Source organism: Microcaecilia unicolor, chromosome 5, assembly GCF_901765095.1.
Source record: "Microcaecilia unicolor chromosome 5, aMicUni1.1, whole genome shotgun sequence".
NCBI classification, from domain to species: domain Eukaryota; kingdom Metazoa; phylum Chordata; class Amphibia; order Gymnophiona; family Siphonopidae; genus Microcaecilia; species Microcaecilia unicolor.
This window is the reverse complement of record NC_044035.1, coordinates 296,000,650-296,025,101: the sequence shown is the minus strand read 5'-3', so window position 1 is coordinate 296,025,101 and position 24,452 is coordinate 296,000,650. Positions and strand designations below refer to the sequence as shown.

The window sequence follows — 24,452 nt, the reverse complement described above, 5'->3', positions numbered from 1 at the left end:
ATATGATACAAAATGAAAATATAGATCTAATAGGCATGTCAAAATCCTGGTAGGAGAATTAGAATGGGGCCCTGCAAATACCAAGGTAGATACTATATTGAAATGAAAATGGCAGATCAAATTGGTAGAGCGTAGGCTATCAGGCTTATTTTCGAACGAGAAGGGCGCCCATCTTTCGACACAAATTGGGAGATGGGCGTCCTTCTCTCAGGGTCACCCAAATCTGCATAATCGAAAGCCGATTTTGGGCGTCCTCAACTGCTTTCCGTCACAGGGACGACCAAAGTTCCTGGGAGCGTGTTGGAAGCATAGCGAAGGCGGGACTGGGGTGTGCTTAACACATGGGCATCCTCGGCTGATAATGGAAAAAAGAAGGGCGTCCCTGACGAGCACGGCCGACTTTACTTGGTCCATTTTTTTCTTGCGACCAAGCCTCAAAAAGGTGCCCGAACTGACCAGATGACCACCGGAGCTAATCGGGGATAACATCCCCTTACTCCCCCAGTGGTCACTAACCCCCTCCCACCCTCAAAAAAAAAACTTTTAAAATATTTTTTGCCAGCCTCTATGCCAGTCTCAAATGTCATACCCAGCTCCCTGACAGCAGTATGCAGGTCCCTGGAACAGTTTTAGTGGGTGCAGTGCACTTCAGGCAGGCGGACCCAGGCCCATCCCCCCTACTTTTATTACACTTGTGGTGGTAAATGTGAGCCCTTCAAAACCCACCACAAACCCACTGTACCTACATGTAGGTGCCCCCTTCACCCCTTAGGGCTATGGTAGTGTTGTACAGTTGTGGGGACTGGGTTTTAGGGAGGGGGCTGGGGGGGCTCAGCACCCAGGTAAGGGAGCTATGCACCTGGGAGCAATTTGTGAAGTCCACTTCAGTGCCCCCTAGGGTGCCTGGTTGGTGTCCTGGCTTGTGAGGGGGACCAGTGCACTATGAATGCTGGCTCCTCCCACGACCAAAGGGCTTGCATTTGGTCGTTTCTGAGATGGGCGTCCTCGGTTTCCATTATTGCTGAAAACCAAGGACAACCCTCTCTAAGGATGACCTAAATGTTGAGATTTGGGCGTCCCCGACCATATTATCGAAACGAAAGATGGACGCCTATCTTGTTTCAATAATACGGGTTTCCCCGCCCCTTCGCGGGGACGTCCTGCGAGGACGCCCTCAGGAAAACTTGGGCGCCCCATTCGATTATGCCCCTCCACATGTATTAAAGATGGTGTAATGTCAAACAGGATAAAGGTCCTGTAGTAAAGAAAATATACTGATATCTTTATGGATAGAAATTCCATGTGTGATCGACAAATTTTAACACATTTTTTAAGAAAGGCTTCAAAGGTCATCTAGGAAGCTAAAGACTAGTGATCCCAATTTTTGTGCCAGAAGAAATGATTGAGAAGTTGAAGCTATTCTGAAATCAGAATTATTGGACTTACAGACGACATAGCTTAATGGAGAAGAGCCAACATGCCTTACTAGGCCAACTGCTGAATTTGTTCCATAGGCTACATGGTGTCCCATGAAGTTCAAGCCAGTAGTCAGAACCAGGGCATATGCAGCCACCTGCTTCCTTTTTTTATTTTGTGCCAATCCATGCAGCGAAGAGAACACAAGTTGGAAGTTTGTCTCCATCCAGTGCTGTGTGCTCCCTGTGCAGAATTCTATATGGCAAGTACAGAATTTTGCACAGGAGGAAAATTATGCACAAATTCCGCATTGTGCAGTCGTGCAGAATTCCCCCAGGATTAAAATAAAACTGTAAGGAAAGGTGAAAATGTGCTTAAACAGAGGGACTGAGATGTGGTGAAAATATGTTCAGATTTAGTGCTAGACTTATCTTTTTTTCAATGGCTTTAATACCTGTAAAGATTATGTTAGAAGGACATTAGGGAAATTGTGCCAGCTTGCAGATTATATGAAAATTTGTAAAAGAAACTAGCCAGGAGTGATCATTGGCAATATTTTATACAATCATGTGGCAAACATGGGTTCAGTTTCCAGATCAAGCCTTCTCTGTAGGGCACCTGGGGATGTGGGTATTACAAAAGCAGCATTCACAATCCCCTGGAAGGGGGGGGGGGGTTGTCATCATACAACAATATCATCTATTGACTAGATTTAGCGCTTGTGCTTTCAGGTTTCCTGAATGAGCCTCATAGCCCCTGGTTAAGAACTGTCACTGTCATAACTGGGTGAGATCAGTTGGGAGTGGATTTAAAATGTCTAGAAATGCCTGGGTAATTGAAAAAGAAATTCATGTCTCTAGATTCCAGTCCTAGTTCCTATTAAGTTGGAAGTTTTAAGAATTTGGATATCCTCATCCATGATGGCTGCTTATGAATGGGTGTTATGAATGGAGGGGGGGGGGTTGTATTTCAGATGTGGTGAATATGACATTGTATTATATTAATAGATTTCTGTTTCACTCTTAACCCAAGTCTTCAAGGTGGATTACTTTCAATAATAGCTTCTCATAAGAGAAGGAATTTATAGTAAAACAGTAATAAAATTGCCTATTTAACCTAACTAATACAATATCATCCCTGTCTATCAGACAAAAGTATAATTATATAGTTCAATTAAGACCTATTACAATCTTTGCTTTGAAAACAGGTTTTAAGAAAGTTGAGTCAGGATGCAGTTACAATTTTTTAACACTTTGAAAAATAAAAGAACTCTGACAGACTGGTTTACAATTTATATTTTTCATAGAAGTTGTTCAGTGACAGCCTTTCCCTGTTCCTCGAGTTAAATCCATTTCCAGACAATATTAAAAGCTGAGCTATTATCTCAGGATTTAACCCTTAGAGATTTTATAAGCTAAACATGGAAGTTTGAAATGGATGGCTATGATGCAAAGGAAGAGGAAGGCCTGACAGTAGGTGGTTCCAGCAGCTCTAGCATAGGCAACTCAAGGACTGATGTTTGTTTGTGCCCAACCAGCATGACAGTATTTCCAAAGGTAGCGGCCATGGAGCAGCTGTGAGGGGAAGGTAACTTTGTTTTCCTGGAACGATCCATTTATTACTGTTTTACTGTAAATTCCTTCTCTTATGTTCCTTCATCAGTTCTCTCCTGCTATGCCATTACTGCTCAAAGCTAAGTACTCTGCAGGCTTGTGATGATGGAGCATGAATTGTGATACTCGAAGTTAGTAGGAGTATGAAGGGTTTGGTTTCTGGTTGTACTCAGGAAAAGACAGAAAGTGGTGCCTGCGTTGAAGATTTTCTGCTTTCTCAACATGGAAGTGGGTCAAAGCTGAAATCCTCTATTCTTAGGATACCTGCTCTTAATTCTCTCTGGTGAGAATTAAGAAATTTTCTTTTGAGACTTTGTGAAAAGGCATTGATCCTATGGATTAGTCTTTATTAGACCTCCTTCTCCATTTCTTCCTACCTTGTCTTTCCTGAACAGATTATAGCCAGGTAACTATATCCCAGTCATGGTTCTCTGTGAACTGTCTCGCTGATCACCACTAAATCCAAATTGGTCTCTTCCATCAGAGCCTCAAGATCTAAAATATTAATACCCATACTTTGGGCATTAGTATATACTGCTTTCCAGACATTACCCCTTTTTCCCCATTTGTGTAGAGGTATTTAATGCTTCATTTACCTGGGGGCTTTGATCACCCTACTCCAACGATTCTAAGCCCTCTGGGGACAGGAAATCCCTACTTACCTAAATGTAAGTCACACTTGAGCCACTACCGAAAAGGCATGAGCTAAATCCAATTCAAAATATTCGCATTTTCTTACTGCATGTCAGTGAATTTGTGTCCCTTTTTTAGAAAACCATTGTGCTTGTGGATAGACATTTCATCAGTCAATTTTATATAATTCTTTGTTGGAAAGCATGTAAAGCTTCTTGGAGTTTTGGTATGAAGCAAAACAGCTACAGAATTTGAATATGCCTGAGAGGGGAAAAAAAAAACAGAGTATGTGAAGAGGAAAGAGACCAGAAATTGAACAAAATCTGTGGCAGCCAGTACTATAGAAAGGTTCCATTGAGTAAATTGGGTGTGCCAAAGTGATTCTTATTTGCCGACATAGTTTTTATAACTCTGTGTTTGTATAAGATCAGATCTCAAACCTTTCCTCCAATACCATATAACTGCAGTTCTCACAATATAAAATTAAGTAATTCTGATGATCTACAACTTTGTTCATCTTTTGTTGTAAACGTGGAAAAGAAAGTGAGATGATAATGAATATACGTGTTTAAATGCATATGTAATTTCATTATTGTATCTCTTTTTTTTTTAGCCTAACATAGTTGTTGAAGTTCCTCATTACCATAACAATACAGTTACAACTGCAGTCCAAGTGCAGTTTTATCTTTGCAATGGCAAGAGGAAAAGAAGCCAGTCTCAACGCTTTACTTACACGCCAGGTACAGACAATTGTACTAATTCCTAAGCTGCTTAACTTTATTTGTATTAATTCACTATTTTAATACAATGTGCATTTTTTGGAGGATAAGCGATAATGTATTTGGTCAAAAGTAATCATTCAAGGATTAATTTTATAATTCTGTACACAAAAAAGTACACAGATACTGTCATGAATTTTGCCAGATTTTGAAAGTAAAGGTATGTGTGTACTTCTTTCAGAATTACCACAGGAAGTTTATACACATACGTTAATGCATGCTGTTTAGCCCACAGACTTTCAAGGTTTTTGTGCACACTTATGGCTCCTTTTACAAAGCTGCAGTAAGCACTAGCGGTGCTTACCACAGCAAAAAAGGGCTTAGTGCGGGATGCGCTGAGGTGTCTTGTGTTAATTTAGCAATCTGCACACACAAACTGTGCACTAAAAAATACAATTTTATTTTACCACAGAAGGGGACGTGTCTGCGCTAATAAGTAAATGCAGCTATATTGGCTGATTAGTGCATGAAACCTTACTGCCTGCAAAATAGATGTTGTAAGGGCTTACACACCTACTTTTAATAATGGCAACATTACTGTGTGCAATAGAAAAAATTAAATAATAAGGAGGAAAAAAGCCTCAAGAAGCTCCCAGCTACAAGCTGGAAGAGCAGGACTTGTCATCATCAGCAAAAAAAACATCCTTAATAAATTCAGTAACAAAAATGTTAATCAAGAATTTAATCAAAATGCCAGCTTAAAATACTTAGCTGCGAAGTCTCTTCTTTCCAGGTATAGCAGAGCCGACTGTGACCAACGATGGCCAGCGTTTCATGAGGCTGAAACTTTTTGACCGGTTGACCTTGACGCAGCTTCATGAAATGCTGACCATTGTTGGTCACAGTTGGCTCTGCTACACCTGGAAAGAAGAGACTGGCACCTCTTATTCTCCGAGGACAAGCAGGCTGATATTCTCACGTGTGGGTGACGTCATGTCGGGCCCGGAGTATTTTTAGCTAAAAATCACCAGAAGTCTCTTCTGAAGCGTTCCACCGCGCGTGGTGGTCACACTGCGCATGCACGCGCACGATTTCCCGCCCGCCGCGCGGTCATGCTCCTCAGCATTTTCCTTTCCACGTCTGAGGAGACACGGAGTTTCTGTTTACAGCGCTTCGCGTTTCCTGGCCTCCGGAGTGGAAGTTTCTTCTGTCTTCTTCGTGAAGTTCGTTTTTCCCTCGTTGAGGGTCTATTTCAAAAAAAAAAAAAAAAGAGTTTTCCTTTAGTTTCCAGTATTTTTTCGTGTTTCATAAGTTTCCTTTATTTTTTTGTTGCAACCGTTCTTAGGTTGCTCGATCGGGATTTTTTCCTTCATTTGTGTCTGTTTTTCTGACACAACCGGCTCCCCAGTCTCTGCAGATTCTGTCTCCGAAGCCCACATCGGCACCGCAGCCTTCCTCAACAGCTTCTCTAGATGAGCGCATCAAGGCTATTTTTCCTGGTTTTATGGAAGCGGTGCTGCACCATTTGCATTCGACACTGGAGGTACCAGTACCGACAGTACCGGAGGCTCCTCCGGCACCTAGCCTTTTGCCAGTGGTGAGGTCTCCTCGGAGTCGGCAGCCTCCCGGGTCAACTCTCCATTGCCATCGGCGGAGGAAGCTTCACCGGAGTCTCCTGGGGAGTCGACTTCTCGACACCGTCATCGAGGTCACCGCACCTCCATGTCGAGACGGGCTCGGATCTGGGTTGCTCTTTCTGAGCTGCTGGCCCCATCCGATGATGACTCATCTGATGACGATGGCGGTTATGGAGTTTTCTCTGCCGAGGATTCTCTAGGTCTTCCATCTGATTCAACTCCCTCACCTCAGAAGCAGTTCTCCCCTCCGGAGAGCTTGTCTTTTTCATCTTTTGTCCGGGAAATGTCTGAGGCCATTCCCTTCCCTGTGGAGACTGTGGATGAGCCCAGGACCAAGATGCTCGAGGTCCTGGATTATCCATCTCCACCTAAGTCTTCTACCACAGTTCCTTTTCATAATACACTCAGAGAACTGCTGATGAGGAACTGGGAGAAGCCTCTTTCATGCCCAACTATCCCCAAAAAGGCTGAGTCCCGATATCGAATCCACGGGGAACTCAGTTTTGTCAGGCCTCAGTTGCCTCATGATTCTGCGGTGGTGGATTCCGCTCTCAGAAGGGCCAAGAGTTCTAGGAACTTTGCCTCAGCGCCCCCGGGGCGGGAACATAGAACCTTGGACTCTTCTGGGAGAAAGGCGTATCAGGCTGGCATGCTCGCATCCAAAATCCAATCGTGCCAGCTCTTTACGAGCATTCATTTGCGGAACTCAGTGAGGCAGCTTGAGAGCTTGGTTGATGTGCTCCTGCCGGAGCAGGCCAAGCCTTTTCGTCAAGTGGTCAGGCAGCAGAAGGCATGTCGCAAATTCCTGTCCAGGGGCATTTACGATACTTGCAATGTGACATCCAGATTTTCTGCTATGGGTATAGTGATGCACAGACTCTCATGGCTGCGTGCCTCTAACCTGGAGGAGAGGACTCAGCAGAAGATTGCGGATATCCTTGCCGGGGGGTCATCTTTTTGGAGAGAAGGTTGAAGAGTTGATTGATCATCTCTATCAGCATGATAACGCTATGGATTCTCTCTCCCGCCGGGCGCCTTCTGCATCTACTTCCTCATCTAGGAAGTTTTTTAAAGGGAAGAGAAGTGCTTCCTATGCCTCTAGGGACCGTAGGTACACTTCTGCTTCTCGACAGCCGGTTCAGGCTCTGCCACAGCGCACTTGTTCTCGTCAATAGCGTGCGCTGAAGCAGGCCCCTGCAGCTCCCCAGCAAAAACCAGGGACAGGTTTTTGACTGGCTCCAGTTGAGCATAGCCGCTATCAAAGTGTCCGTGCCGGACGATCTGCCTGTCGGAGGGAGGTTAAAATATTTTCACCATAGATGGCCTCTTGTAACCTCCAACAGGTGGGTTCTTCAAATAGTCCGGTTAGGATACTCCCTAAATCTGGAATCCAAACCTCCAAATTGCCCACCGAGAGCTCAGTCCTTCAGCTCTCAGCACAGGCAAGTACTTGCAGAGGAACTCTCCGCCCTTCTCAGCGCCAATGCGGTCGAGCCCGTTTCACCAGGGCAAGAAGGGCTGAGATTCTATTCCAGGTACTTCCTTGTGCAAAAGAAAACAGGGGGGATGCGTCCCATCCTAGACCAAAGGGGCCTGAACAAATATCTGGTTTGAGAAAAGTTCAGGATGCTTTCCCTGGGCACCCTTCTTCCCATGATTTGGGAAACGATTGGCTATGCTCTCTGGACTTAAAGGATGCTTACACACACATTTCAATACTTCCAGCTCACAGGAAATATCTGCGGTTTCGGCTGGGAACGCAGCACTTTCAGTACTGTGTGCTGCCTTTTGGCTTGGCGTCTGCACCCTGGGTATTTACCAAGTGCCTGGCAGTTGTTGCAGCATCCCTACGCAGACTGGGAGTGCATGTGTTCCCTTATCTTGACGATTGGCTGGTGAAGAGCACTTCCCAGGCAGGAGCTTTACAGTCCATGCAGATGACTATTAAAGTGCTGGAGCTACTAGGGTTTGTAATCAATTACCCGAAGTCCCATCTCAGGCCTGTTCAAAAATTGGAATTCATAGGGGCTCTGTTGTGCACGAAGACAGCTTGTGCCTATCTTCCCGAGCCAAGAGCAGACAACCTTCTGTCTCTGGTCTCCAGGGTTCAAGCGTCTCAGCAGATCACAGCTCAGCAGATGTTGAGACTTCTGGGGCACATGGCTTCCACAGTTCATGTAACTCCCATGGCACGTCTACACATGAGATCAGCTCAGTGGACTCTAGCTTCCCAGTGGTTTCAAGCTACAGGGGATCTAGAGGATGTGATCCAGCTGTCCACCGACTTTCGGAATTCCCTTCAGTGGTGGACAATTCGATCCAATCTGGTTTTGGGATGCCCATTCCAAATTCCTCAGCCACAAAAAGTGCTGACGATGGATGCATCCCTCCTAGGGTAGGGAGCGCATGTAGATGGGCTTCATACTCAAGGAACTTGGTCCCTTCAGGAAAAGCGCCTTCAGATCAACCTCCTGGAGTTGCGAGCGATCTGGAACACTCTAAAGGCTTTCAGAGATCGGCTGTTCAACCAAATTATTCTAGGGGGTACCAGATCTCACCCTCTGTGTCAGGAAGCCGTGCAGATGTGGCTTTGGGCTCGCCAAAACGGCATGCTTCTCCAAGCCATTTATCTAGCCGGCATAAACAACAGTCTGGCCGACAAGTTGAGCAGGATAATGCAACCTCACGAGTGGTCGCTGAACATGGCTGTAGCCAGAAAGATTTTCCGAGAGTGGGGCACCCCCTCGGTGGATCTTTTTGCCACTCAACTCAATCACAAGGTCCCTCAGTTCTGTTCCAGACTACAGGCCCACGGCAGGCTAGCATCGGATGCCTTTCTCCGTCATTGGGGGCAGGCCTTCTATACGCGTATCCTCCCATACCTCTGGTGGGGAAGACTGCTGAAACTCAAGCAAGACCAAGGGACCATGATTCAGATAGCTCCCTTTTGGCCCCGTCAGATCTGGTTCCCTCTTCTTCTGGAGTTACCTTCCGAAGAACCGTGGAGATTTGAGTGTTTTCCAACCCTCATTACTCAGAATGAGGGGGCGCTATTCCAACCTCCAGTCTCTGGCTCTCATGGCCTGGATATTGAGAGCTTAGAATTCTCCTCCTTGGGTCTTTCTGAGGGTGTCTCCCAAGTCTTGCTTGCTTCCAGGAAAGATTCCACTAAAAGGTGTTACTCCTTTAAATGGAAGAGGTTTGCCATCTGGTGTGACAGCAGTGCCCTAGATCCTTTTTCTTGTCCTACACAGACCCTGCTTGAATACCTTCTACACTTATCAGTGTCTGGTCTCAAGACCAACTCAGTAAGAGTTCACCTTAGTGCAATTAGTGCTTATCATCAGCGTGTAGAAGGTCAGCCTATCTCTGGTCAGCCTTTAGGTGTTCGCTTCATGAGAGGTTTGCTTTTGTCAAAGCCCCCCATCAAACCTCCACCAGTGTCATGGGATCTCAATGTCGTTCTCACCCAGCTGATGAAACCCCCTTTCGAGCCACTGAATTCCTGCCATCTGAAGTACTTGACCTGGAAGGTCATTTTCTTGGTGGCTGTTACTTCAGCTTGTAGGGTCAGTGAGCTTCAGGCTCTAGTGGCTCATGCTCCTTATCTTAAATTTCATCATTACAGAGTAGTCCTCCACACCTCCCCTGTTGTCTTTCTTTTCATCTATTGGATTCAACTGAGGAGCGTGACCGCGCAGTGGGCGGGAAATCGTGTGCACGCATGCGCAGTGCGACCGCCACGCACGGTGGAACGCTCCAGAAGAGACTTCTGGTGATTTTTAGCTAAAAATACTCCGGGGCCAACGTAATGTCACCCACACGTGAGAATATCCAGCCTGCTGTCCTCGGAGAATACCTGCTTCAGGTAAGAAACTTCGCTTTTTCTTAAGTCTTTGGTTAGATATTATAGTGTCATCCATACAATCTTATTTTATTTTCTCTCTCTCAGTTTTATTGAAACAAGAACATCAAGATGAAATTGATCTACCTGTGGTTTCAGCTATGTCAGTGCCTTGTAATGAGAGTGTGCAGGGTTTGCATACTATTCAAACTCAACGGTCTTCACCAGATACAGGGCATACACATGACAACTTGTTGTCGACGTCTCAAAGGAGCCTGCCTTGCGCAGTTCAGCAACCATATACATCTGTGGTGAGCCCAGCAATATCCCATCTGTCACACATGCAAGGTAGGAACATCAGTTTAGGTGCGGAATGTCATATGATGCCTCCCATTCTGGTCCACCAGGCTTTTCAAGTTGCATCAGCACCTTCTGTAAGGCAACCCTACCAGGCTATGCAATCAGTTATATACAAGGAACAGCCTGGTCTTCCAGTGAACTCTGCCTCCAACCAAGGGTTTGATACAGTTCCATTTCAGCAAGATGCCACTGTACCTCATTTGATAAATCTTGGCTGCCAGCCTCTACCACAACTACAGTACCATTCTCCCACTACAGGCTCATCAACCTCCACTTCAGCAGCAGGACATTCGTTGATACATCCACGTCATTCAGAGCAATCATCACCTCATCTGCAATCAATGGGCTACCACTGTCCAAATACAGGACAGGGTTCTACCCCTTCACCTACAACAAATCAGCCTGTGGGACAAACGTCACCTCAGCTGCAGTCAGTCCCATACCATTCCTCAAACCCAACATCTGCCTCATCACCATCTCCAACCACTTCCTATCCATTGGCACATTCTCCATTGTCGGAGCCATCTTCTCCACAGCTACAGCCTATTCCTTATCAGTCTTCTAGTTCATGTTCTGTCACATCACCATCTCCAGCAACTATTACCCATTCTGGACAACCTTCCCCTCAAGCTAATAGCCCAGGATTGGGAAATCTTTCTGCAGCCCCATCATTATTACATCATAATGTATGTGATTCATCTCCATTTTCATCTGATGGAGTAACATTGAATATTAAACCGGAACCTGAAGAGCAGGAGCTGAATTTTCAAACCATTGTTCTACAAGATATCACTCTTGATGATGGTAAGTGATTGAATGTTTTTTAAATTGAAATATAAGAAAATGGTGAATCAGTATACTTTGGTGATTACCTATTTTTAGGTGGTGTTTACAGTAGGAATACCTTCTGTTTCTAGCTTTTTCATCTGAAATGCTTGGCCTGCTTACATGAATTAAAGTCCTAACTATGGGAAATTCCATACAAAACATTATGCAAGCAGGAACAGAGAAATGTATAGTTAAACTGTCAACACATTGGCAGATGAAAAGAGACAAAGAAAGAACAGCAGGAGGAGCTGATGAAAACCACACTCTTCCATACACTTCTTCAGCTGCCCTCCCCACATCCCACAGAGGAAAATGGGTCTATCAAGGGTATACATGTGACAGAAATGAGATGGCAGGTTTGGGATAGGGCATGCAAGAAATACCTTTGGAAATTTATGTAAGCTATCACTTTCCATTTTTTTTGCTTCATCTTTGAATAAGTAATTATATTTGTTTCACACTTTTATTTCATTTTAATGCTATATTGGAATTATTGTGATAATACTGAATCCATATTTTGAAAATTAAACAAGTAATTGATTGATGATGGAGTATAATGGTTTCATATAAATATAAAACTGATTGGACTTCTGTATTGCATGAAGTAGATAGAAAGATTAGAATATTCCAAGACGGGGAATTGGTGATATCTGCAGTGCTTTGTTTCTGAAGGGCTGCTACAAGGAATTCCAGACTTCAGATATTGCCATGAGCACCCTGTCCCAACACCAACATCACGGGCCTACCTGGGCCTACAAGAGACCATCGCTGCTGTGGTATGCTTTGCCCATTGGAACTTCACTGGAACAGCATTTAAACTGGCCACCTGAGTGGTGGTGTAATTGTAGCTGGAACATATAGGAAAGAGGAAGCTATAATCTAAGTCTGGTTCCATTGCTGCATCAAGCCCAGTGGACAAGCATCTTGTACCAGTGAGGGTGTCCAGGGCTTCAGCTTCACAAGTAGTGTCTCCAGTCAGAGCTTAAGCTCCACTGAAAGTTCCCATCCTCCCCTTCCATTAGTTAATATCTCTTGTTCTTCTGATATGCCACATATTGGCACATCGTCACCTGTGGACTCTTCCATGGATGTTAATGATTACCTAACATGATTAAATCTTTAGATGGTGTCCAGTAGTCAAGCACCAGAGAATATGGACAAGAAATTGCCTTGAAGGACCTTTGGTTGTTATTTGGATGGAGGGAATGCTTAGTGGATTGGTCTTTCTAATGTTGATGCAAATATTTCCTTATTAGATAAGCATTTATCATCTCTGGAATTACAGGTTTCTCTTTTGCATTCTACCTCCAGGTCAGCGGTTGATTCCATTAAGTTGGAGGCGATAGGAAATACATATAGAGCCAGAAATCTGTGATTCTTAAATTTTCCTTGTATGTATCTGCTGGCTCCTGAGATTCTGTTAAGGAAATATTTGTAAAGAAGTGTTAAGCAACATGTCCAAGTAAAGCGGGAATAGAAGATCACCATGAAATGGACTCTTTAGTATCTCAGCATTTTGATTTAATAGAAGATTCTCAGGATCATATTTCTTCCAGAGCTACTTTCCTGGTGGCTTTTCATTGAAAAAGATAAATATATAGTATTGAAACAGTATTTCAAGAAGTACTAAGAGCAGCGCAGCTTTAAAGAAACACATCATTTTCAGCTTTGTTTGTTGTGTTATATGACCCCTACATATTATGGATATAACACAAAACAGCTTTCTACCGTATATAATAACCCCTGACACAGGCATTGTGCCGAAACACTGCCAAGTTGGGTTAGCATAATAGAGTTTCCATTTGGGTCTGTGGTCCACATCTCTTATTTGTTCAGCCATCTCTGCTTTGTGTTTTTCCATGGGATAACTGCAGAGATTCTCTTTGTCTGAAAAAGCAGTTGTAAACATATACATTGAAATTCCCTGGGATAATTTTCAAAGTGAAAGTATTTACATACTTCCATTTTGAAAGTTTTCCCATACTCACTGAGAGAACGCTTATTTATATATATTTATAAAATTACCTACCACATGTCCTGAAAACTACTTTCCATTAAATCTGCAATATTTTTCATTAAAAAATGTTTTTTTTTTACATTAAGGCAGGCCTTGACAAATTTTCTTGGCATTTAGGAGCCAGCCCAAAAACGTAGGAGCCTGCAACGCGGAGACTTTTCTCCCCCCCCCCCCTCCTTTCTCTTTTCTCCATTGAAATAAAGAACCGGGGAAGGGGGGGGGGGACTCTTCTAAGGTCTATGTGGGCTCCTTCAGGGCCTGATTTACTAAGGCTGTTTTTCATCTTTTTTATCCATGGGAAAAAGTAAACATAGTAAATCCCTGAATGCCACTCAGAGGAATACACCCAGTCATCACCCAGTCCAGCTCACTGTCTTCACCCCCACCCCTCAAATCGTCACCCAGTTTCTCTCTCGGTCTTATCGCTGTCCATGCCTTGTGGTCAACCAGTGTCTCTTTTAGCCCATTCCGCCTCACCTGTCTCCCTCCTTCCTTATATCAGCCACCCCTAGCCCTATCCCCTATCTTGAATATTGTGTTCAATTCTGGTTGCCAAATTCAAAAAAAAGATATAGCAGAATTAGAAAAGGTTCAAAGAAAAGTGACCAAAATGATAAAGGGGATGGAACTCCTCCTGTATGAGGGAAAGGCTAAAGAGGTTATGGCTCTTCAGCTTCGAAAAGAGATGGCTGGGGGGGGGGGGGGGTATGATTGATAGCTACAAATTCTGAGTGCTGTAGAATGGGTAAAAGTGAATCGATTTTTCAGTGTTTCAAAAAGTACAAAGACCAGGTGATAATGAAATTACATGGAAATATTTTTAAAACAAATAGGAGGAAATATTTTTCACTCGAATAGTTAAGCTCTGGAACTTGTTGCCGGACGATGTGGTAACAGCGGTTAGCTTATCTGGGTTTGAAAAAGGTTTGGACAAGTTTCTGGCGAAAAAGTCCATAGTTACTGAGATGGACATGGGGGAAGCCACTGCTTGCCCCGGAATAAGTAGCATGGAATGTTGCTACTAATTGGGTTATTGCCAGGTACTTGTGACCTGGATTAGGCACTGTTGGAAGCAGGGAAACTGGGCTAGATGGACTATTGGTCTGATCCAGTATGGCTGTTCTTATGTTCTCAGGGGCAGCAGAATGCCTTTTTGTTTGTGGGTGCCCAGCTCTGACCCATCTCTGCCACCAACCCTTCCCTATGATCCCATAATCCCCTCCATGGTGTCCAGCATCTCTCCTCTTCCCTCCCTCCCAACACCCCATCCCTGATATTCAGCATCTGTCTTTCCCTTCATCTTAACCCAGCATCCCTGTCCTCATCCTCCCTCACCCATGATCTCCAGCATCTCTCTCCTTCCCACTTCAGCATCTCTATCCTTCCCATCTTCCTTACCCCCCCATCCTATATGCATGGTGTCCAGCATCTCTCTCCTTCTGTACCAGTCCGCCACAGCCAGGCATTTTTACTTTGCTCCCCCAGTAAGATGAGTCTATCAACTGTATAAGTGGCCAGCCAGTGTGAGGTCTTGAGCATCTGTGCATGCTCAAGGTCTACTGGCTCCTGATATTTCTTATAAGGTCACCACCCTGGGAGAGCAAAGTAATGGAATAAACATCTTGCAGTGAGAGACAAGAAGAAAATTTTTGGGGGTGCCGTGGCATTTATGACTCCATTCATTCCAGCACCTATGTCTCAACTCATGTAGCCTTCACTATCCAGGAGGCCAATCAGCTGCCTCCCCCCTCCCAGCCTTATACCCCTGCCAGCCACCCACCTCACCTCCCCAGTTTGTACCCCACCAATCCAGGCAGCTGCCACCCCCCCCACCCATCCTAACTCAGCAAGGCAGCCAGCCTCTCTTGTCCACCTCTCCCTCTAACTCTCGAAACTACCTGCTACTCTGCTGTCAGTAACAAGAAATTTGTCTTCTGTGCATCGTGCGGCACTACGCGAGTCTGAGCTACCTACTGCTGGAACTCTTATGCTGGCCTTGTGAGATTTGAGACCAGCACAAGAGTTCCTGAATGGCATGGCGCAGACTTATGCAAAGTCACACAACACAGAGAAGAGGAATTTCCTTCTGTAGGAGCATGAGCTGAAAACAGTTTTAAATTGGCAAAAAAATCCCATGCAAATTTCTAGTCTCCATTGCAACCTGGCACCTGGGATTTGTTGAGTCCTGCATTAAAGGGTACTTTTACAAAGGTGTTCTAATGGATTTAGTGCATGCTACATGCCATGCAGCCCATTGTATACCTATGGGCTACATGGCATTTAACACACACTAATTCATTAGCATGTGCTAAATCCATTAGAACACCTTAGAAAAAGGACCTCCTAAATGTGGCTAAAATTGCCAGAAAGCAGTGTTCTTTCCAAAAAAAAGTTATACCATTTTAAATATGTGAGAATGGTTGACAAGTAGGAGTCCATGTAATCGCATCCATCTTCGTATTGAACACTTTAAAGGGCCCTTTTACTAAACCACATTAAGCACTTAACATGTGGTTTACCACACGGTAACTGCAGGTGCACAACTGTGTTAAGGGGCTTTATGGTATTTTTGCACTTACAGTATATTAAGTGCTTTTTGTGTTAGAAGGCATCAGGGGCATAGCCAGGGGCGGGCCTGGATGGGCCGAGGCCCAGCCACTTTCCCTCCAGGCCCGCCCAACCAGTGTCTGCCCCGCCCCGGGTGTCAGCAGGTGGAGGGGTGCTCCGCTAGTGCCGCAGTCCCCACCTGCCTACCAGCTCCGTCGACAGACAGATGACCCTCTACTGCCACCTGGCACCCAGCCTTTAAAAAAAAAAAACGGTGAAGCGCCTCGCTTCTGCTCTGCTGTAAAGCAAGCAAATAACCTCGTCGGGTTGGCCCTTCAATCACTGTGTCCCGCCCTCGCGGAAATAGGAAGTTACATCAGAGGGCGGGACACAGTGATTGAAGGGCCAACGCGACGAGGCGATTTGCTTTACAGCAGAGCAGACGTGAGGCGCTTCACTGTTTGTTTTTTTTAAGGATGGGTGTCGGGTGGCAGGAGAAGAGGGTCGTCTGTCCGTCAATGGAGCTGGTAGGCAGGTGGGGACTGAGTCAGGGAGGGGGACTCAGATGGGAGAAGGGGTGGAGTGGGGAGAGGAGGGGCTCAGATGGGGGTCTGAGTGGGGTGGGTAGGGGCTCAGATGGCAGAAAGGGGCGGGGTCTGGGTGGGGAGGGGCTCAGATGGGGGTCTGAGTGGGGTGGGTAGGGGCTCAGATGGCAGAAGGGGGCGGGGTCTGGGTGGGGAGGGGCTCAGATGGCAGAAGGGGTCTGGGGTCTGAGAAGGGGGCAGGTGGGAGAATGGGTCTGGGGCTGAAAAGGGGGGCCCTTATGCAAGGGATGTGGATGAAGGGAACTGGGGCTGAAAAGGAGGGTAGGTGGGATAAGGGGGCTAGTACTGGAACTGGGGGCTGAAAAGGGGACATGGAGAAGTGGCTGGGGCTGAAGCTCCAGACTGGTGGGAGAAAAGGGCTGGGGCTGAAACTGGGGACTGGTGGGATAGTGGGGCTGAAAAGGAGGGGCAGGTGGGATAATGGGGCTGGAACTGGGGGCCGAAAAGAAGGGGCAGCGAGAGGGAGGGCAGACCCTGTATGGATGGGAGAGGGAGGGCAAATGGTGGATTGAAGGGGCAGAGAAAGGGCAGACAGTGGATGGAAGGGATGGCACAGAGAGAGCGAAGACAGATGCTGGATGGAAGGAAGACAGTGAAAAGAAGATGAGGAAAGCAGAAACCATAGACAACAAACTGTAAATAAAATATATATTTTTATGTTTTTGCTTTAGGATAAAGTAGTATTGTAGATGTGTTAATAAATGTTTATAAATAGAACATGTAAATAAGGTAATCTTTTTATTGGACTAGTTTTAATACATTTTGACTAACTTTTGGAGAACAAACCCCCCTTCCTCAGGTCAGGATAGGATACTGTAACAGCACTATACTGTATTGACCTGAGGATGGAGGTTTTGGCCTCTGAAAGCTAAATGTATTAGTCCAATAAAATGGTATTATTTTATTTTCGATATTTGTTTTATTTCTATTTGTTAATTTGTAAAGTGGTGATTGGTATTTGTTAGTTTTTTTCAAATTTACATCTGCTGTCTTTATATTTTGCACAGTACTAGGGGACATTTTCTGTTTCTGTGGTGTTGCATTGTATGCAGAGTCTGGCATCTTGGGGATTCAGTTTAATTTTTGTCTAAATAGAAAGTTTCTGATTACTTTTTCTATAGTGGACTAGGGTGTATCTGTGTTTGTGAAAAAGACATGGCTTTCAGTTGGCATTGACTGTGCAGATCTGTACTATTCTGTCTGGTTTCGTTTTACAATAGGTGAATTGATGTTCTAGTGCTCACTATAGTGTTTAAGATGCTTTCCTTTTCCTTGTGTGACTTGTAGAAATTACTGCTTATGGTATGCTAGAATTGCTCTATAGTGTTTTATATTCTCGGTATGCCTAGGGGGGTGTTAAAAAATGACCAGCCCCGGGTGTCAACTACCCTAGGTATGCCACTGCTTTGATCGCTGTCGCTGCCTTTTCTCTCGCGGCTGTTGCCAAACTATGGGGGAGGGGGAAGGGCAGGGTTGATGCGGGGTTACAGTTCCAGGCTGGAGATTTTGGGACAGTCCTGCATTTCTGACCACCCCATTGTTATGGGACTTGCAGCACTGATTTCCATGGGCAGAATCAGGCACTGCAAATCCCACACTGATGTGGGTTTTAAAGTTTAAATCAGGACTGCACAAAATCTCAAGCCTGGAACTGGGTAATTTGCCATCTCTGTAATTTCTATATTTTTGTGTTTTATTCTGCAATTTGTAAGGGGTGGTCTGTGTTCTTGGCATTTCTGCGATTTCTATTTTTTTATCTTTTATTCTGCAGTTGGTAAGGGGTAGTCTCTTTTCTGCATGTGACCGATGTAAAAGATTCTGTGTGCATGTAGTTCGTGTGGGGATCTGTATGAGTCTGACTTCTCTGGCTTTTTAAATGGGAATGTCAGTTTCAGAATTTACCTGTTTTATGAATACAACTTAATCAGGCATTTGCATTTGTTACAAAGCAAAGTTTGAAGGATATGTGCCATTGACATGTTTGCCTTAAAGCACTCATATTTGGTCAAGTTTAAGATGTGGGATAAAATCACTATATTTAAAAATGTTGGTGTTCCATGAACCAGGTATGTGGTTTGTGTTAATGCAGGAGAGCTGTTGCACAGACTGTTTACTTAGAAATCCATCATCAAGTGCACTCTATGGCATTATTAAGGAGTATCCCAAGAAACACTGCTCACACCTAGTGCCCACCCAAAATGTCAGGTCTAGCTACGCCACTGGAAGTCATGTCATGATTGGAGAACAGGTGTGGAAGGTATTTATGGTTAGCATGCTGCAAATACCACTTGTTAATCGGCACTTTCAAGTTAACATGGGACCACTTACTGCCTCCTAAATAGGAAGCGCTGAGTGCTTCCATGCTAACTCCAAGCAAAGTACTGTATGGTAGCTGCAAATTTAATGTTGCACCTCCAACGGCAAATGCTAGGATTGCCCCCCACACCCAGTAGTTGCTGTGTTAAATTTGCAGCTACCACACATTAAAGTCCTAGGTGCTTCTGTAACTGCAAATTTTAACACAGTTTTGTAAAAGGGCCCCATAATTTGCAAAATCGTAGCAGCAACATGTAATTTCAAAAATATTGCACATTGTTATAGCAACAAACAATCAGTTGTGGTAAAAATGTAGTTAGACTCAAAAGAAAAGTAATCACAAGTCATCTTACAGGAGAAGTCCAAAACTCTGGACTGCTCGGGGATCAGATCAGTCCAGATTTTTGGACTTTCTGGATTCTCAGGCAGTACTTGTTACCCAGCAGCCAACCCCCCACCCCCACTCCGTGGCTATGTCCTTCCTTCCTTCCTTCCTTCCTTCCTTGCTTCCCTCCCCTCTCCTCCCTCCCTGCATGGTTTGGTGCCACAAACCCACGGCCCTCCTGCTTGCTGTTTGTTATAGGTACCTTTCCTGAATTCTTTGATGCTGCAGCACCGGTGGCAGCCTTACTCACTGGCTACCTCCGGTATGCAGCAGGCCTTTCCCCTCTGATCTGTCCCACCTTTCTGATGAAACTTCCTGTTGTCAGAAGGGTGGAACAGGTTAGAGGGGAAGGGTCCGCTGTATGCCGGAGGCAGCCAGTGAGTAAGGCTGCCACCGGTGCTTCAACACCAAAGACAAAAGATAGCTGTAACAAAGAGCAACGGGCAGGGCCGGGAGTGGGGGGGAAGGTCCGGGTTGTGCAAGAGGGCGGATGGAGGGATGGAAGGGAGATGCATAGCCATGGGTGGGGGGAGAGGTTTTGGGGGCCTGGGAGCATGAGAGAAGCAAGCGCAGGGCTAAGAACGGAGGGAGAAAAGCTGGGGGGGGAGTCCGGATTCTCTGGCGGTTGGCAGGCAATTTTAAATGGTCCAGATTCATGGCTGATCCAGATTTCCAGCCTATATTTAGAACAGCTTTAACCTTAAGTAGCTGTTGTACAGAGGTATGTTACCTTCTGGCACATGGAGAGGAGCCTGAGAAATCCCTTGCAGTTTGTGTTCTATTTTTGCATTTCTCTTGCTGGTGTTTACCTGCTTGCTTGTTTAAAATTGTTACAAATTATTTTTCCTCTTTATTTAATTTTCTGCTGGTTCTTAGCTACCTTGCTAATTGAAATGATTTTTTTTCTGTTTGCGTTCAGCTTGTTTAGTTGTTTTGATAGAATCTGCTATTGAGAATTAGAACCCTAGTATTTGCTTTCCCAATTATCTCACTTCCTTTTTTTTCTTTATATACAGTTCCTTAATTTGTGATGAACAGGTTTCTGTTCCTCTACTAAAGAGTTTCACTGGAATAAAGTCATACTTGTGCATTATTTTTTATGCCTTCTTAAAGGCTATTAAAACTCTAGTGTTCGCTGACTTTTTTTTTTTTTTTTAATAAAACTACTATTAACTGTTGGGTTAATTAATAGCTTGGAAATTTTTCACTTTCTCTTCTAGAAAAAAAAAAAAAGAAAGAAAGTTGCAGACCATTGTTCTGCAGCAGGCTGGAGTCTATTTCATTTACAGTGCAAATCCAAAAATCTAGACTTCCCACATGATCCGAATTCTTTCTCCCCACTCCTGGCCCTGTTCAGAAACTCACCTGTTCTGAAATCTTTGGTGCTGCAGCGCCACCGGCAGCCTTACACACAAGCTGCTTCGGCATTAACTGGGCCTTCCCCTCTGACCCATCCCACCCCTTCTGATTTAACTGATTTAAGAAAGGGATCTAGGTGTCGTCGTTGATGATACATTGAAACCTCTTGCTCAGTGTGCTGCAGCAGCTAAGAAAGTAAATAGAATGTTAGGTATTATTAGGAAAGGAATGGAAAGCAAAAATGAGGGCGTTATAATGCCTTTGTATCGCTCCATGGTGCGACCACACCTTGAATATTGTGTTCAAATCTGGCCACCGCATCTCAAAAAAGATATAATGGAATTAGAAAAGGTGCAGAGAAGGGCAATGAAAATGATAAAGGGGATGGGATGACCTCCCTATGAGGAAAGGCTAAAGTGGCTAGGGCTCTTCAGCTTGGAGAAAAGACGGCCAAGGGGATATATGATAGAGGTCTATAAAGTAACGAGTGGAGTGGAAAGGGTAGACGTGAAGCATCTGTTTACTCTTTCCAAAAATACTAGGACTAGGGGGCATTCAATGAAGCTACAAAGTAGTAAATTTAAAACGAATCGGAGAAAATCTTCACTCAATATGTAATTAAACTGTGGAATTCGTTGCCAGAGAATGTGGTAAAGGCAATTAGCTTAAAGGGGTTTAAAAAATGTTTGGACGGCTTCCTAAAGGAAAAGTCCATAGACCATTATTAAAATGGACTTGGGGAAAATCTACTGCTTATTTCTAGGATAAGCAACATAAAATGTTTTGTACTTTTTGGGATCTTGCCAGGTATTTGTATCCTGGATTGGCCACTGTTGGAAACAGGATGCTGGGCTTGATGGACCTTTGTTCTGTCCCAGTATGGCAATACTTATGTACTTAAGTGAAGTCTTGCTTCACCAATTTGCTTAATTTCTTTGAAGGCGTAAATAAACATGTGGATAAAGGTGATAAAGGTTGATGTAGTCTGTATAGATTTTCAGAAAACTTTTAACAAAGTTCCTCATGAGAGACTCCTGAGAAAATTAAAAAGTCATGGGATAGGAGGCAATGTCCTTCTGTGGATTAGGAATTGGACAGCATACAGAAAGTATGGTTAGCCATTTTTCTCAATGGAGGAGGGTGGATAGTGGAGTGCCACAGGGATCTGTACTGGGACTGGTTCTGTATAATATTTATAAACTAGTAAAAAAGGCCCATTTCTGACACAAATGAAACGGGCGCTAGCAAGGTTTTCCTCGGAGTGTGTATGTTTGGGAGAGTGTATGTGAGAGTGACTGTTTGAGAGTCAGAGTGAAAGTGTGAGTCCAATCCATGCTCCTCTGTCACCTGGCCCCTCCATTCATCCCTATCCAGCAATTCCCCTCTTCCTGAGTCCTGCCCTTCCAATCCATGTCCATCCATGCTCCTTTGTCACCTGCCCCCTCCATTCATCCCTATCCAGCAATTCGCATCTCTCCCTGAGGCCTGCCCTGCAATCCATATCCATCCATGCCCATCTGTCCCCTCCATTCATCCCTATCCAGCAATTCCCCTCTCCCTGAGTCCTGCCCTTCCAATCCATGCCCATCCATGCTCCTTTGTCACCTGGCCCCTCCATTCATCCCTATCCAGCAATTTCCCTCTCTCCTTGAGGCCTGCCCTCCCAATCCATGGCCATCCATGTTTCTCTGTCACCTGCCCCCTCCATTCATCCCTATGCAGCATTTCCCCTCTCTGCCTGAGGCCTGCCCTGCAATCCATATCCATCCATGGCCATCTGTCCCCTGCCCCCTCCATTCATCGTTTTCCAGCAATTCCCCTCTCTCCCTGAGCCCTGCCCTGCCCTCCCAATCCATGGCCATCCATGTTTCTCTGTCACCTGCCCCCTCCATTCATCCCTATCCAGCAATTCCGCTCTCTCCCTGAGGCCTGCCCTGCAATCCATATGCATCCATGGCCATCTGTCCCCTCCATTCATCCCTATCCAGCAATTCCCCTCTCCCTGAGTCCTGCCCTTCCAATCCATGCCCATCCATGCTCATCTGTCACCTGGCCCCTCCATTTTCCCTATCCAGCAATTGCCCTCTCTCCCTGAGGCCTGCCCTGCAATCCATATCCATCCATGCCCATCTGTCCCCTCTATTCATCCCTATGCAGCAATTTCCCTCTCTCCCTGAGTCCTGCCCTCCCAATCCGTGCCCATCCATGCTCCTCTGTCCCCTGCACCCTCCATTCATCCATTTTCAGTAATTCCCCTCTCTCCCTGAGCCCTGCCCTCCCAATCCATGGCCATCCATGCTCCTCTGTCCCCTGCCGCCTCCATTCATCCTTTTCCAGCAAGTCCCCTCTCTCCCTTCCATGACCCCCCTCGCATCCATGCTCCTCTCTCTCCCATGTGGCAGCCTGGGCCGGCCTCTTCTCCCCCCCGCCCCCCCTTCGCATCCATGCTGTGATTTCTCCCCTGCCCTCCCGCTCCCATTGTTGTAGTTTACTGGCCACCCTCTTCTCTTCCCCCAACATGCGTTTTTTTTTTTTTTCTTGTTTTTAAATTTACCTCCGTGGCGGTTCCGGCAGCGAAGCGTCAGGGAAGGAGGCGGCGCTCTCGACGTCTAGCCTTCCCTTCGCTGTGTTCCGCCTTCTTTTGACGTCATCCTTGACGTCAAAAGAAGGCGGAACACAGCGAAGGGAAGGCTAGACGTTGAGAGCGCCGCCTCCTTCCCTGACGCTTCGCTGCCGAGCGATGCGATTGGTTGTGTCATAGCTCCACCCTCGACGTCATCACGTTTGACGCGTGGGCGGGGCAGACACAATGCGATCTCACCCCCTTCACTTTGCTAAGAGAGGCTTCAATAGAACGTTGGAGGTGCGTTTTATATAGAGAGATGATCTTCAAATCGGAAAGATGAAATTTGAAGATGACACAAAACTATTCAAAGTTGTCAAAGCACATGCGGATTATGAAAAATTGCAAGATGACTTTAGAAAACTGGAAGAATGGGCATCCAAATAGCATATGAAATTTAATGTGGACAAAAGCAAAGTGATGCACATTGGGAAAAATAATCTGAGTTATAATTACTTGATGCTAGGGTCCACAAGGAGTCAGTACTCAAGAAAAAGATCTAGGTGTCATTGTAGACAATACGCTGAAATCTTCTGTCCAGTGTTCAGCAGTGACCAAAAAAGCAAACAGGATGCTACTCTTATGTTCTTATGTAACTTCCTGTTTTTGGAAAGCGGGATGGGTCAGAAGGAAAGGCCCAATGCATGCCGGAGGCAGCCTGTGAGTAAGACTGGCACTGCAGCACTGAAGACTTCAGAATAGGTGACAGTGAGAGCATGCAAGCAAGCTGGTCGGGAACGGAGGAAAAGACACTGGACCGTGGGGGGGTAGGGGGGGACGGAGAATGTGTAGTCTGGATTCTTGGGCATTCTGGATTTCTGGCATCTGGATTTTGGGACTGCTGTTATACTATCTATATTAATAAATCCCACCTTGAACGTTCTGAAGCTCACTCCAAGGCAGAGAAGCTCACTCCAAGGCAGAGAAGCACAAAAATCCTGTAGTCTTCATAGGCTAGGACCAGTCACCCTCACTCATAGACCCGCCCTCAGCCACGCCCATCTCTCTATATAAAACGCACCTCCAACGTTCTAATGAAGCCTCTGTTAGCCAACATTCTAAAGTGAAGGGGGTGAGATCGCATTGTGTCTGCCCCGCCCACGCGTCAAACGTGATGACGTCGAGGGCGGAGCAATGACACTCAACCAATCGCAACGCTCGGCAGCGAAGCGTCAGGGAAGGAGGCGGCGCTCTCGACGTCTAGCCTTCCCTTCGCTGTGTTCCGCCTTCTTCTGACGTCAAGGATGACGTCAAAAGAAGGCGGAACACAGCGAAGGGAAACCTAGACGTCGGGAGCGCCGCCTCCTTCCCTGACGCTTCGCTGCCGGAACCGGCACGGAGGTAAATTTAAAAACAAGAAAAAAAAAAAAAAAACAACCATGTTGGGGGGAGAGAAGAGGGTGGCCACTAAAGAACAACAATGGGAGCGGCAGGGCAGGGGAGAAACGACAGCATGGATGCGAAGGGGGGGGGGGGGAAGAAGAGGGCGGCCCAGGCTGGGACATGGGAGAGAGAGGAGCATGGATGCAAGGGGGGTCATGAAAGGGAGA

At 45.6% G+C, this 24,452-nt stretch overlaps 1 protein-coding gene across 2 annotated transcripts in view; it reads left to right on the top strand.

Moving 5' to 3' along the window:
• The window catches only part of NFATC3 (nuclear factor of activated T cells 3), a 304,320-nt gene that overhangs the window by 263,678 nt on the left and 16,190 nt on the right, over positions 1-24,452 (top strand). For both annotated transcript variants that reach the window (XM_030204303.1, XM_030204302.1), the window contains exons 8-9: positions 4,276-4,402; positions 9,971-11,026. In XM_030204303.1, coding sequence (XP_030060163.1) covers positions 4,276-4,402; positions 9,971-11,026 — 1,183 coding nt within the window. The remainder of the gene's footprint in view (positions 1-4,275; positions 4,403-9,970; positions 11,027-24,452) is intronic.